Source organism: Ornithorhynchus anatinus, chromosome 3 (assembly GCF_004115215.2).
Source record: "Ornithorhynchus anatinus isolate Pmale09 chromosome 3, mOrnAna1.pri.v4, whole genome shotgun sequence".
NCBI classification, from domain to species: domain Eukaryota; kingdom Metazoa; phylum Chordata; class Mammalia; order Monotremata; family Ornithorhynchidae; genus Ornithorhynchus; species Ornithorhynchus anatinus.
The window spans coordinates 48,578,875-48,593,968 of NC_041730.1; the positions used below are offsets into that span (position 1 = coordinate 48,578,875).

The 15,094-nt window shown below is 53.7% G+C and overlaps 1 protein-coding gene across 2 annotated transcripts in view; it reads right to left on the reverse strand.

The window, feature by feature from the left end:
• Positions 1–15,094, reverse strand: part of MYOF (myoferlin) — a 119,102-nt gene that overhangs the window by 63,534 nt on the left and 40,474 nt on the right. For both annotated transcript variants that reach the window (XM_029059922.2, XM_029059919.2), the window contains exons 6-13: positions 14,102–14,274; positions 13,758–13,886; positions 8,455–8,517; positions 8,305–8,355; positions 5,236–5,266; positions 4,680–4,795; positions 3,351–3,477; positions 1,491–1,594 (exon numbers count right to left, since the gene is read on the reverse strand). In XM_029059922.2, coding sequence (XP_028915755.1) covers positions 1,491–1,594; positions 3,351–3,477; positions 4,680–4,795; positions 5,236–5,266; positions 8,305–8,355; positions 8,455–8,517; positions 13,758–13,886; positions 14,102–14,274 — 794 coding nt within the window. The remainder of the gene's footprint in view (positions 1–1,490; positions 1,595–3,350; positions 3,478–4,679; positions 4,796–5,235; positions 5,267–8,304; positions 8,356–8,454; positions 8,518–13,757; positions 13,887–14,101; positions 14,275–15,094) is intronic.

Below are 15,094 nucleotides of genomic sequence, written 5' to 3' on the forward strand. Positions count from 1 at the left end.
AGGCACAGAGAAGTTAAGTGACTTGCCCACAGTCACACAGCTGACAAGTGGCTGAGCCGGGAGTCGAACCCATGACCTCCGACTCCGAAGTCCAGGCTCTTTCCACTGAGCCAAGCTGCTTCCCCAGCGTGCTAGGCGCTTAGGAGAGTACGACAATAAGTAGATGGGTTTATGCCAACCCTCAGCACGTCCGTATGTAAGCATATTCACTGAACCTTCACTTTCATTTATTCCAATTTGCTCTCTTTATTTCTATGTCTACCCTACCGGTTAGAGGGTAAGTTCCTTGTGGACGAGGAACATGTCTTGTGCTCCTGGGGTACTTTCCAAGAGCTTAAAACATTAACAGAAGTAATAGTATTTGATCAGATGCTTATTGCGCGCAGAACACTGTACAAGCACAGAGTACAGTAAACTCGGCAAGTACTCAATAAATTCCTACTATTTAACTCATCCTTTAATTTTCTGGGATGAGTGTAGGGAGCGGTCTTCATGGATCTGCAATGAGATGCCTGTAACCTTTACAGGAAGGTACTAAGGAAAGAAGCTAGGCTCTCCATTATTTATTGTCCGCTGGTTAAAACGCAGGAAATACCCAAGAGGCAGGTATTCTCTCCCCAAGGTCACCCGTAGTGGGTGACTCTAAACTTTTCTGCCCTAAAGACAGAAGGCTGGGGCAAAGCTAGGGCGTGGCTGGGCTGAGGTTATGGGGCTGATGCAGAGAAATCCCACCAATGTCTGCTGCTGGGCAGTCAAGAGCTCTGGAAGGGGCTGATTTACACTTCCCTTCTCTGGGAGAAGAATTGGAGCTTACAGGAGGGAATGGGGGAGGCACCTTGTAAGGAGGTTCCTGTCTCCAGAAACATGGAAAAGGTATCCACTACCCATCCACCCATTCCATCCATCTGCCCACTCCACCCATCCGCCCACCCCACCTACTCCCACACGCATCCATTCACTCAACCATCCGCCCATAAACCCAACCATCCATTGACGTACCCATGCACTCATCCACCCATCCAGCCACCCCACCCATCCAACCGCGCGTTCATAATCCAGACATCCACCCACCCACCCATCCATCCACCCACCCATTCACTCAACACCCACACACTCATCCATCCACCCATTCATCCGGCCACCCACCCCATCACTCATCCATCCATTTACTCTCTCGACCATCCACCAGCCCATCCGCCCCCGCATCCAACCAACCAATTTTCTACACACTCATCCATCCACTCAGGGATTTATCTGTGAAAGCGTTGACTCTTCCCTGGGCCAGGCCCACCTCTCTGTTTTCCCTCTATTTCTGATGCCAGGCACAGCCATCCAAGCTCAGAGACCTCTTTGGAAGCTGCTCCAATTCTGGCACTTGATGCCAGTTGACCATCAGTTGGGTTGCAACGCATCAGAGGCTGCACCGGCAGCTTCTCCCTGGCCAGTGAGGTTTGACCCAGGCCCTCCTGCTGGTTTCCTTACATACACACCTTTTTTCCAGCAAAGCAAACTTCCACAAATGGGTCCACCAGGTTTTTCTTGTCCGCATTGCCTCCGAATATCTCCTTTACGGTTTGGGAAAAGGCGTCGTCCACTGGGAATGGTTGGGAAAATGGAAGCCATTAGCCCAGTCCCCTGTAAGGTCCTCCATTCAGCAACCTGTTCTTGGGGTTGGTAAACCAATGGACTCCATTCCCACCCTCACACTCCAACACCAGTCCAAGGGAAATCTACCGCTGCTAACGACAGGGTCTCAGAGACTGGCCCAGATTAATCTCGTTTCTGCACAAATAGACTCTGGAGCCTGGGGGAAGGAGACATAAATCAGATCCGGGTCTTCCTGCCATTGATAGCTTCCTGAGAAGAGAGGGTAGGGAGGATGAACCCCCAAGCTGGGGAACCCCTCCACGCAGACTGCTTCCCCTCCAGCTTTGGTAGGATCCGATTAATCTCTTCTCTCATGCACAGGGTTGAGGGAGGGGTGGGGCTGTGGGTCTGGTGTGCTGAACCCCCCGACTAGGCTGGGACTGGGACCCCAAGAGAAGGAAACCTCTCAGAGCCCAGCAATCGGGCCCATCCCAGACAAGGTCAAAGGGCAGAGCTGGGGCTGTTCCCCGGCCCCTTCAGAGTCAGGGCTGTCCTGGCTTGATCGATCGATTGATTTATGAATTGATGGATTGATGTAAGGCTTTGAGCCACAGGACGGTGGGCCAGTTGGCTGGGTACCTGGGACTGCTCTAGCTGGGACACCCCTTTGGAGGTGGACGGCGGTAGCCCCCGGAATGTTTTCGGGATGGGAAGGTTCCAGCTGGGGCTGGTCCTGGTTGATTTGGCTCAGCTGAGTGGAGCCCACAGAGACTTCATTTCCATGGGTCACCCTGAACGACTGTCACTCCCATCTCAAAAGCTCTTCCAGCAACTTCCTGGGCTATGGGATTTAGCTTTGGGCCACAGGTTTTGGCTGTGGGCTATGAGATTTGGCTTTGGGCTATGGGATTTAGCTTTGGATGATTGGATTTGGGCTCCGGGACCTGTCTTTGGACTACGGGATTTGGTTCTGGGCAATGGGATTTGGTTTGGGGCTATGATATTTAGCTTTGGGCTCTGCGATTTGTCTATGGGCTCTGGTCTTTGGCTTCAGGCAACAGGATTTGCTTTTGGACTGTGGAATTTGGCTTTAGGCTACGGGATTTTGTTTCAGGCCAGAGATGTCCTGGCCTCCTCTGGGCAGGCTGGTGATGAAGGAGAGGAATGAGAAGCCCCACCTAATGCTCTGCTGGCAAGGCTGGTCCTACTGAGGGTCTGGACTCAGTCTCACTGGCTAGAAGGAGTTGGGGGAGAGGGGCTGGGAGGCCCCGATGTGGTTGCCAAAGGATCTAGCCCTTCCTGGAGCCCAGGGCAGGAGAAAGCTGATGGTTCAAAGCTCCATCCCGGCGCCACTGGCCCGGGACCTGGGCCGAGGCAGGCGGGAGCCTCAACCGGGGACCGCACAGTTAAAGAGGGGCGGGGAGGTGCTGGGCCGGCAGCCAAAGCCGACATTGGTTCCCAGCCAGCTCCAGCTCAGGAGTTCAGCACCCTCTGAGGCCTCAGCGGCTCCCAGATTGTCCACGTGCTTAACATCTGCCCGATGAGGGCTGGGATCGGAGCCCAGGAGCAGCGTGGAAACCCCCAGCGCGGTGGCTCCGAGCTCCGGGAAGGGGTTAGGCCGGTCCAGGCCTGAACGCACCCACTCACGGGAGTGGGCGTCATCACCCCGTGGGGGTGAAAGCGGGGACGACCGGACCGGGAGGGGGTCGTGGCTGGCAGCCATCTGGGGGGTTGGGACTGGCGGCGAGATTAAGGCACCGTACTCTGGGGGATGTCCTCGGCTCGGTAGATCTTCAAAAGGAACGTGACCCATCGCAGCGCGATCCCAGCGGGCAGTAACAGGTTACTCTCCACATCATCGCTGTCGTCGTGGCGATCCCTCTTCTCGGACTGGGGGAGACACGTGATCTCAGATGACCTACCCAGGCCCGTGGCCAATGGCGCCTCCCACCCCTGCCCCGTGGGCCTGGACGTTGGTCCCAGTGGGGGCCGCACCGGCCGTTGGGCCTTTCCAGAGCGCCCGGCATCGATCGCCCCGGATTTCTGCATCCCTCAAGAGGCGGTGTGAGAAGCGGAAATAGCGGCTCTGTTTTCTGCGTGACTTTGGTCGAGTCACTTAACCTCCCTGATTCCCAGTTTCCTGATTTTTAAATTGGGGATAAGATATCTGCCCTCTCTGCCTCTCAGAGAGTGAGCCCCACATGGGGCCTGATTATCTTGGACACATCCTAGCCCTTTATGTGATATATGGCAGGTAGGAACCAGTTAATAAATGCTGTAATGAAAACTGTCCCGGGACGGCTTCAGCCTATAAGAGGTTGCCACGGACACCGTGAACGCCGAAGGGGTGTGAGATGTTCCGAGAGGGGTTTGTCTGTGGCCGACCTGTTGATCCTCCTTGACCGGCCCGCTCTCAGAGGGCAGCTTCGTCCCCAGGTACCCTTCGGCTGGGGGCCATTTGGCCAGAAGCTGTTTTCTGCGAGCAGCTAGCCAGTCCTGGAAAGGTCTCCCAGCCCTGGAAAGCCTCCCCTCCCCCAGCTCTGAGCTCTTTGAGGGCAGGGATCTGTCTACCATCTCCATTGTATCATACTCTCCCAAGTGCTTAGCTACCGTTCTCTGACCACAGTAGTAATAACACTAATAATCGTGATATTTGTTAAGCGCTTACTACATATTAAGCGCTGGTGTGGGTACCAGATCATCAGGTCCCACTTGAGGCTCTAAGAAGGAGGGAGAACAGGGCAATCCCCATTTTGCAGATGAGGGAACTGAGGCACAGAGGAGTTAAGTGATGCCCTAGGTCACACGGCAAACAAGTGGCAGAACGGGATCGGAACCCAGGTCCTCTGACTCCTAGGCCTGTGCTCTTTCCACTAGGCCCTGCTGCTTCTCAGTAAGCACTCAATAAATACCAATAAAGGAGCGGGAGAGGAGAGAAGAAAGACCTGGGGGCAGGGAGAGCTGGGATGGAAAGGCAGGAAGGGGGAATGTCTGGAGATGCACGGCAGGCAGGAGAGAGTGTCTCCAGGGACCCCCACCTCCCCCCCGAGCCTCCCTGGCAGACCCCCCGAGCAGACCGCTTTGAGACCTACGGGTGGTTCGTCACCGGCGCCCAGGATAAACATGCTGACTTTCATGTAGCCTTTGGCTCCCGAGCTGGTGTCTTCGGGGTCGTTGAGAAGGAGCCACTTTCTCATGACTGCGTGCCCTGGAAAGGAGGGGGAGTTAGGACCCTTCTTCAGCAGGGACACCCCGATCCATTTCATCCCGGGGTACCCTGGGGTCACCCTCCCTCTCCCCCGGGCAAGGCCAAGGAATGACCCACGACCCCGGCCCCATTCTGTTCCAGCTGACGATGCAGGGCAGGGGACGGGGAAGAGGGCAAGGGATGAAACAGGGAGAGAACGGGCAGGGGGCGGAGGGCAGAGGGCAAAAGGCAGGGCTAGGGACCCTCCCCAGGGACAGGGGAAGTGTCGATGGGTCCTCTGGGCCCTAACCGGCCCCAGTGGCATCTTCTCGTCCCCCAGGTCCGGGCTCCTCAGCGGAGGGCTGGCAGAAAGCGGAGCTAAGCCCTTTGTCCTCAGCTGTGAGCCTGGGTCGGAGGGAAGCTGGCAGTTTGGACCCCGGCATTTCAGGCACCGCACTCACCTGGCTCATCATAAATGTAACCGATGTCGATCTGGAATCGAGGTGGAAAGAGTGAAATCAATTCAAACACGGTGGCCACCCTCCCTCCCATCCCCACCCCCAGAGACGTCCCCTCCTCCCTGGAGATTTATCGATGGCCGTGAAGGCCGCCTGGCGTCCGGGTGCCCCACATTCATTCATTCATTCATTCAATTGTACTTATTGAGCGCTTATGGTGTGCAGAGCACTCTACTGAGTGCTTGGGAGAGGACAATATAACAATAAACAGACACATTCCCTGCCCACAACAAGGTCGAGAGGCCTTCCCTGGCTAAACCCTCATTCACCTTCCCTTCTTTGCACTTGGATCTGTATCCCTTAAGCAGTGGATACTCACCCTATCCATCAGTGCTTAGAACAGTGCATAGCACATAGTAAGTGCTCAACAAATACCGTCATCATCATTATTACTATAGCCCCACGGGGCTTACGTACATATCCTTATATGTTACTATTTCCCCTCTCTGTAATTTATTTTAATGTCTATCGTAGATGGTAAAGGACAACCTGATCGCCTTGTATCCTCCCAGAGCTTAGAACAGTGCTTTGCACATAGTAAGCGCTGAACAGATGCCATCATCATCATTATTATTATAGAGAGGCCTCCACGTGGCTCCTCTTAAAGATGGCCACGTGACTGATAATGATAATAATGTTGGTATTTGTTAAGCGCTTAGTATGTGCAGAGCACTGTTCTAAGCGCCGGGTGGAGATACAGGGTAATCAGGTCGTCCCACGTGAGGTTCACAATTAATCCCCATTTTAAAGATGAGGTAACTGAGGCACAGAGAAGTTAAGTGACTTGTCCAGAGTCACACGGCTGACAAGTGGCAGAGCCGGGAGTCGAACTCATGACCTCTGACTCCGAAGCCCAGGCTCTTTCCACTGAGCCACGCTGCTTCTTGTCAGAGACGGCAGAGCCAGGGCCCTTCCTAAAGATGGTAGCCCCATGGGCTCAGTGGGGGGGTGGGGGAGGGGTGGTGGCTGTGAGGCCGGCCATGACGGAGAAATGTTATCCCGCTAATCGTCGCAGATGATGTCATTTTATTACGTCGTGCGCCCGCCTGACGTGACGGGATGGCGTCATGTGGAATTTGGCCCCTCCTCAGGGCAGTGAAGTGGTTGAAGTTGGCTCTGTGGGTGTGGGCAGGTGCAAGTGGGGAGTGGCTCGCCCCAAGGAGGAGGCGGGAGCAGGAGGGAGGACAGGGTGGAGCTGCCTGGCACCAGCCGTAGGAACAGTGGAGCGACTTGCCTGGGCAGTGGGCAGGGGAGGGAAGGGGGAAGGCCTGTTCTCTGGGATGCCCTGGAAAGGAGGGAGAGTCAGGAGGGGCAGAGGAAGGGCCAGGGGACTAGAAGAGGGGAGTGGGAGGGTTGACAAACCTTAGCCCCTCATCATTTGTCCCACACTCGGGAGTCTCTAAAAAGCCGAGGCTGATCTAGGGCCCTGTTCATCCTCGTCTGAGCGGAGGGGGCGGCGTCACCTCCTCCGGGAGACCCGGCAGGGGTGGCTGGGAATATATGGGCACTCTTACACCTCCCTCTAAGGAGCAAGGTGGACCCACTCGGCCGGAAAGACCCCAGCAGGCCCCCAGCCCTCCGTACAACTGTCGTCCGGTCGGGTGGCCGGAGTGGCCAGTGATGGCCCCTGAGGAATTAGGCTGCTCCCAGCTGTCCATGACTCCATGCTTTATGCCGGCCCACAGAATAATGTAATGACACCGTCAGGGACACAATGGAAGTTTGCCAGAAAGTAGAGCGTTTGCTGGGGATCCCCCGTTTCTCCCCCGCTCCCATACTCCAGGCCCGTTGCGTTTCGCCTTTCCGGTTCCTCCGGCCCCTGCCATCGCTTCCTAGCCGAGAAATTCGGCAGCCGGAGCCAAGGCAGAGGGAGGCCGACACTTGAATTAAAATGGTCGGGATTAAAGGGTCCGATGTCGTGTACGAAAACTGGGCCTGAAAAGCGATAGGAATGGTCGCCGCACCAAGACTCAGCTGCGACCAGGGAGAGCAAACGCTGATTTCCAAAATAATAATTGAGGTATTTTTTTTAAAGTGCTTACTATGTGCCAAGCACTGGGGTAGGTACGAAGTACTCGGGTCCCACATAGGGCTCATAATTTAAGGAATAATTATAATAATTATGGTATTTATGAAGCGCTTACTATGTGCCAGGCACCTACTAACACGATCCCTGTCCCACGCGGAGCTCACTATCTCGATTCCCATTTTCCAGATGAGGTAACCGAGGCACAGAGAAGTGAAGTGACTTGCCCAAGGTGCCACAGCAGACGAGTGGCAGACGGGAATTAGAACCCAGGTCCTCTGACTATCAGTCCCAGGCTCTGTCCACTAGGCAACGCTGCTTCCCAAAGCAACTGGGACAGATTGGTCGATGGATGCTCCACCGCCAGAAGGGGCTGATGAGAGCGGGTGGAGGGGTATGGGAGGGGGAATTCGGCCGATCCCGCAGGGAGATCCGCTGCCTCTGACTGGGCCCAGCAGGGAATTTCTGCTGCCTGTCATTTCTGGGCCCGAGCCGCAGCCTGGACTAGAAACGTCCACTCTCCTGACGCTGATGCTGTCGTTGCAGTCGGGAAGCCAATGTGGCCTGGGGGAACGAGCACAGACACGGACGCCGGGGACCCCGCTACTCGTCCCAGCTCCACCGCTTGCCTGCCTCCTGGCCCTGGGAGCATCACCTAGCCTCTCTGCGCCTTGCTTTCCTCATCTGTAAAAAGGGGATGACACATCTGTTCTTTTACGGGCAAGGAACGGGCCTGCTAAATCTACTGTTTTATACGCTCCCGAATGCTTACCGCTGTGGTCTGCACATAGAAAGCGCTCAACAAATACCACCGGATGGTTAATCGACTCTCCCACTTACACTGTGAGCGCGTCACGGGGGAGGGACAGAGTGGGATGTGTTTGCAGTGAGTCGACCTCAGTTCCTGGCATGTGGGAAACATTCAATAACATCACTCTTATTAAGTCAGCAGGGAGCCAGGGCGTGAGACGGAGGCTGGTACCCACCTTGAACTCCCCCATCAGGCAATCTGCTCGGAGAGAATGGGAATCGTACACCTGGAAAAGAGACGCAGAATGAAGATGGACGGGCATCGGTGGCACCCACCGCACAGTCGCCCAAGGCAGGGCGGGAGCCCCCTCTGGGAGCTTCCTTACCCTAATGCTTATGGTCTCATCCAGCAACTCTGAAGGGGCCATGTGGACGTTGTAGAAGAATAACTGAAAAAAGGAAGAGCGAAGCACCGATTCAGAATGGGCATTGCAAGACCACTCCCCGCACTCCCTGGATTTAGATTTTTCAATCTAAATTTATTCAGTCTATCAAAGAATCCATCAGTGGTGTCCAGTGAGGGCTTAACAATAATGATGGTATTTGTTAAGCGCTTACCAAGCACTGTTCTAAGCGCTGGGGTAGATACAAGGTCATCAGGTTGTCCCACCTGGGGCTCACAGGCTTCATCCCCATTTTACGGATGAAGGAACTGTGGCCAAGTGAAGCAACTTGCCCAAAGTCACACAGCTGACAAGTGGCGGAGGTGGAATTAGAACCCACGACCTCAGACTCCCAAGCCCGGGCTCTTTCCACTAAGCCACGCTGCTTCTCCGTACTAAGCACTTAGGAGAAGACAGCAGAGTTGGAAGACGTTACCTGCCCGCAAGAAGCTTACAGTCGACTGGGGGAGAGGGATGTGAATATAAATCAATTAATTACAACCATTCATTCATTCAATCGTACTTACTGGGCACTTACGGTGTGCAGAACACTGTACTAAGCAGTTAGAATGTACAATTCGGGAACAGATAGAGACAATCCCCGCCCAACAACGGGCTCACAATCTAACCATGAAGGTAAGTGCTGGCAGAAGCCAGAATACTGGCTCTTGCCGTTCAAATGTGAGTAGATTTGCCCGAGTGGGCTGGGCCCCCTGAATCCCCGTGGCTCAGTGGAAAGAGCCCGGGCTTGGGAGTCAGAGGTTATGGGTTCGAATCCTGGCTCTACCACTTGTCAGCTGGGTGACTTTGGGCAAGTCACTTACCTTCTCTGGGCCTCAGTTCCCTCATCTGTAAAATGGGGATGAAGACTGTGAGCCTCATGAGGGGCAAGCTGACGCCTTGTATCCCCCTAGCGCTTAGAACAGTGCTTTGCACATAGGAAGCGCTTAACAAATATCAAATAATTATTATTAATCCCCAGGTTGTAGAAAGTCTTCAGGGAGAGAATGATATCTGTTTGCTGGTTGCCTCCATTTTCTCTTGTCCAATTCCATCTTTTACTCACACCGATCTGATTTCCGCCACCTCCACTCCATAGAAATGGCCCTCTGAGGTCAGTAATGACCTCCTTCTTGCCAGATCCAATGTCTCTCATAATAATAATAATAATCTTGGTATTTGTTAAATGCCTTACTATGTGCCGAGCACTGTTCTAAGTGCTGGGGTAGATACACGGTAATCAGGTTGCCCATGAGGGTCTCACAGTCCCAATTCCCATTTTACAGATGAGGTAACTTGAGGCACGAGAAGGCACCTCTACTCCATCCTAATCCTCCTCGACCTCTCCGCTGCCTTCAGCGCTGTTCCTTGAAACATCATCCAACCTTGGCATCACTGACATTGTTTTCTCCTCATTCTCCTAACTCTCCGGCCGCTCATTCTCAGTCTCTTTCAAGGCTTCTCCACTGCCCCCCACCCCTAATTGTGGGAGTCCCTCTGGGACCCCTTCTATTCTCCAGTTAAATCCACTCCCTTGGAGAACTCATGCACTCCTACAGTTTCAACAACCATCTCTTCATGAATCAGTCACCAAAACCTGCCGGTCTCTCCTTCGTAACATCGCCAAGATCCTCCCTTTCCTCTTCATACAACCCGCTACCACATTAGTACAATCACTCATCATATCCCGCCTGGATTACTGCATCAGCATCCGTTCTGATATCCTATCCTCCTGTCTCTTCCCACTTCAGCCTATGTTTCACTCTGCTGCCCGGATTATCTTTCTACAGAAACACTTGGGGCATGGCAACCCTCTCCTCAAAAATCTTGAGGAGTCAGTTCTTGGCCCTCTTCTGTTCTCCATTTACACTCACTCCCTCGGTGAACTCATTCGCTCTCCCGGCTTTGACTACCATCTCTACGCAGATGACACGCAGATCTACATCTCTGCCCCTGTCCTCTCCCCCTCCCTTCAGGCTCGCATCTCCTCCTGCCTCCGGGAAGTCTCCACCTGGATGTCGGCCCGCCACCTAAAACTCAACATGAGCAAGACTGAGCTCCTCATCTTCCCTCCCAAGCCCGGTCCGCTCCCAGACTTCTCCGTCACCGTGGATGGCACGACCATCCTTCCCGTCCCGCAGGCCCGCAATCTCGGTGTCATCCTTGACTCGTCCCTCTCGTTCACCCCACACATCCTATCCGTCACCAAGACCTGCCGGTTTCACCTCTACAATATCGCCAAGATCCGCCCTTTCCTCTCCACCCAAACGGCTACCTTACTATTACGGGCTCTCGTTATATCACGGCTAGACTACTGTGTCAGCCTTCCCTCTGACCTCCCTTCCTCCTCTCTCGCCCCGCTCCGGTCTATTCTTCACTCCGCTGCCCGGCTCATCTTCCTGCAGAAACGATCTGGGCATGTCACTCCCCTTCTTAAACAACTCCAGTGGTTGCCTATCGACCTCCGCTCCAAACAAAAACTCCTCACTCTAGGCTTCAAGGCTCTCCATCACCTTGCCCCTTCCTACCTCTCCTCCCTTCTCTCTTTCTACCGCCCACCCCGCACGCTCCGCTCCTCCGCCGCCCACCTCCTCGCCGTCCCTCGGTCTCGCCTATCCCGCCGTCGACCCCTGGGTCACGTCCTCCCGCGGTCCTGGAACGCCCTCCCTCCTCACCTCCGCCAAACCGATTCACTTTCCCTCTTCAAAACCTTACTTAAAAATCACCTCCTCCAAGAGGCGTTCCCAGACTGAGCTCCTCTTCCCCCTCTACTCCCTCTGCCATCCCCCCTTTACCTCTCCGCAGCTAAAGCCTCATTTTCCCCTTTTCCCTCTGCTCCTCCACCTCTCCCTTCCCATCCCCACAGCACTGTACTCGTCCGCTCAACTGTATATATTTTCGTTACCCTATTTATTTTGTTAATGAATTGTACATCACCTTGATTCTATTTAGTTGCCATTGTTTTTACGAGATGTTCTTCCCCTTGACGCTGTTTAGTGCCATTGTTCTTGTCTGTCCGTCTCCCCCGATTAGACTGTAAGCCCGTCAAACGGCAGGGACTGTCTCTATCTGTTGCCGACTTGTTCATCCCAAGCGCTTAGTACAGTGCTCTGCGCATAGTAAGCGCTCAATAAATACTATTGAATGAATGAATGAATGAATGAATGAATGAAATCTCCAGTGGTTACTTATCAACCTCTGTATCAAGCAAAAACTCCTCACCCTTGGCGTCAAAGCCATCCATCCCCTGGCCCCCTCCTATCTCGCCTCCCTCCTCTCCTTCTCCAGACCAGCCCGCACACTCCGCTCCTCTGCTGCCTCTCACCTCCTCACTGGGCCTCGTTCTCGCCTGTCCCACCGTCCACCTCTGGCCCACGTCCTACTTCTGGCCTGGAATGCCCTCCCTCCTCACATCTGCCAAACTAGCACATTTCCCCCCTTCAAAGCACTACTGAAAGTTCACTTCCTCCAGGAGGTCTTCCTGGACTAAGCCCCCTTTTCCTCTGCTTCCCCTCCCCTCCCCATCACCCCACTCGCTCCCTCTGTTTTATGTCCCTCCCCACCCCACAGCACTTGTGTGTATATCTGTACATATTTATAATTCCATTTATTTTATTAACAATGTGTATACATCTATAATTCTATTTATTTCTATTGATGCTATTGATGCCAGTTTACTTGTTTTGATTTCCGCCTCCCCCCTTCTAGACTGTGAGCCCACTGTTGGGTAGGAATTGTCTCTATTTGTTGCTGAATTGCACTTCCCAAGCGCTTAGTACACACAGTAAGAGGTCAATAAATATGATTGAATGAAGGAATGATCCCCAGGTCTACATTCCCAGCCCCGATGGTTCTTCTCTTCAGATTCAATATTTCCTCCGGCCTTCTGAACATCTCTACTTGAATGTTCTGCAGACATCCCAGACTTAACAGGTCCAAAACAGAACTCCCCATCTTCCCCCTCAGACCCTGTCCTTCCCCTGGCTTTCCAATCATGGTAGACAACACCACCATCCTCCCTGTCTCACAACCAACCTTAGCATTATCCTATATTCATCTCTCTCAGTCAACCCACATATTCAATGTCACCAAATCCCAAACGTTCTATCTTCACATCATTAAAACCTGCCCTTTCTTCTCCATCCAAACTGCTGCCATGTTGATTCAAGCACTTCTCATACCCCACTTTGACAACTACATTAGCTTCCTCACTGACCTCCCCACCTCCTATCTCTCTCAACTCCAGTTCATACTTCACTCTGCTGCCCAAATCATATTTCTAAAGAAGTTCTCAGTCCACATCTCCCCACTCCTGAAGAAGTTCCAGTGGTTATCCATACCACAATTTGTTTATTTATTTATTTTATCCATCCTCCTCCACATCAGACAGAAAGTTCTCACCACTGGCTTTCAAACACTAAGTAAACTCACCCCCTCTTACCTTAGTGATCTCCTTCTAAACCTGGCCCTCACACTACGCTCCTCTAACGCCAATCTACTCACTGTATCGAGATCTCATCTATCGCACCGCTGAACCCTCATGAACATCCTCCCTGTAGCCCAGAACTCCCTCTCCCTTCACATGTGATAGACGATCCCTTTCCTCACCTTCAAAGCCTTATTAAAATCACAACTCCTCCAAGAGGCCTTCCTTGATTAAGGTCTCATTTCCCCTACTCTTTCTCTCTTCTGCATCATGTATACATTTGGATTTGAACCCTTTAAGCACTTGATAGTCCCCCACCTTCAGCCCCACAGCACACATTTATTAATGAGGTGTATATATCTATAATTCTATTTATTTATTTTGATCCTATTGATGCCTGTGTACTTATTTTGTTGTCTGTCTCCCCTTTCTAGACCCTGAGCCCGTGGTTGGGTAGGGATTGTCTCTATCTGTTGCTGAATTATACTTTCCAAGTGCTTAGTCCTCTGCATACAGTAAGTGCTCAATAATTATGATTGAATGAATATATATATATATTCAAAATTTATTTTAGTGTCTGTCTCCTCCTATAGACCGTAAGGTCCTTGTGAGCAGGGAACGTGTCTACCAGCTCTACTGCATTCTCCCAGGTGCTTAGGACTGTGTTCTGCACACAGTAGATGCTCAATAAATGCCAGCGATTATTCGATTCACTGATTGGCCTGAGTCCGCCGGGAGCCCGGAGCCCACAGGCTCTGAGTGCCCGGGAGTTGACTGACCCCCACAACCCACTGCTTTCCCATCCTGACTTCCCGCTCACCTCGTCAAAGAAAGGATTGTTCCCTCTCTTGATCCTCGTCCGGTGGGTCTGGCCGCAGACGTGGACCTTCACCACCGGTTTGATGTTGTTGCCAGTCAGCTGGCGGCCCTCGATCACACGGACCCGGATCTAGAAGGCAGTGAGGCAGAGGGAGAGGGTCTGGATGGGCCCTGGGCCGGGGCCTGTCTCCAACCCTTTCTGTGGCCCACTGGAATGAACCCACTCAGGTGCCCGCCCTGCCAGACCAGGGCCATTGAGAAGGGGGACAGACCCCCCTGGCCCTGGCCCTCCAGCCCATTCCCACGCCTCTGGGAGCAGGCTTCAGAACAGCCCCAGATGACTACCTGGAAGTCTTGTGGTTTGCTGGAGAGGGTCCGGCGAGTCTTCCTCCCCTTAGTAATCCGCCGGGCCAGCTGGGCCCCTGCCACATTTTTCACCGGGCCCCTGGGGGCAGTGCCCGCCGGAGGGCCATCCACCCCATCTTCCTCTTCTCCATCTTCCTCTTCCCCTTCTTCCTCTGTGGAGGGGAAGCCCCACAGTTCAGAGCAGAAAGGCCCAGCTTGGGATGGCCTGCAGGCCAGCTCGGCCCTTCTGCCGGAGCCGGGTCCGCAGCTGCGGTTGGGTGGCCCTGGGTAGTCCTTGACAGTCAGGTGGCCCTTGATGACCGCTTGGCCCTGTGAAAAGTGCTGCTTTGGGGGTTGCGACTCCCTCAAGAGAGGGGTAGCTCAGGCCACCGGGCTTTGAGTCTTCACTCCCTGTCCTCTCTGGAGCTCTGGGCCAAGGCAGAGGAGCCAGCACAGCCTACCGCCAGTCGGTACTGTTTAGTGAGCACCTACTGGGTGCAGGCACTTGAGAGTCACACTAGAGTCAGTAGGCATGATCCCTCCCCTCAAGGAGCTGACAATCTGAAGAAGAGTGGCATGCTGGGGGGCACGACCTGGCAGAAAGGAAATGGGAGGCCTGGTTGGGGCAGGGGTGAGGATGCTGTGTGGCCACAGGCCCGTGGCCCGGAGGCACTGACTCTCCTCAGCGGGTAGTCCCTTTTTCAGCTGGACTAAGAAAATGACAGCAGAAGTGGAGGCAGACGGGGGGTGAGGAGGGGGCAGAGGGTTCCTTGAGGAAAGGTATAAGGATTTTGCCATTTCCCCTGAACCCATTTCACCGGAGACCCACTTTCCCTGCTCATTCTGCTGAGTGCCCAGCGACACCCTCCATCATCACACAGCTTATGCCCGGGCCTCCTGCCCGCCCTTGGTGGAGCAAGCATAGTGAATCAGGAGTCGGGGGAGGAGAGAGGAGGGAGCCGTGGGTAGCCTTGGTTGGGTTCAAACTTCCAA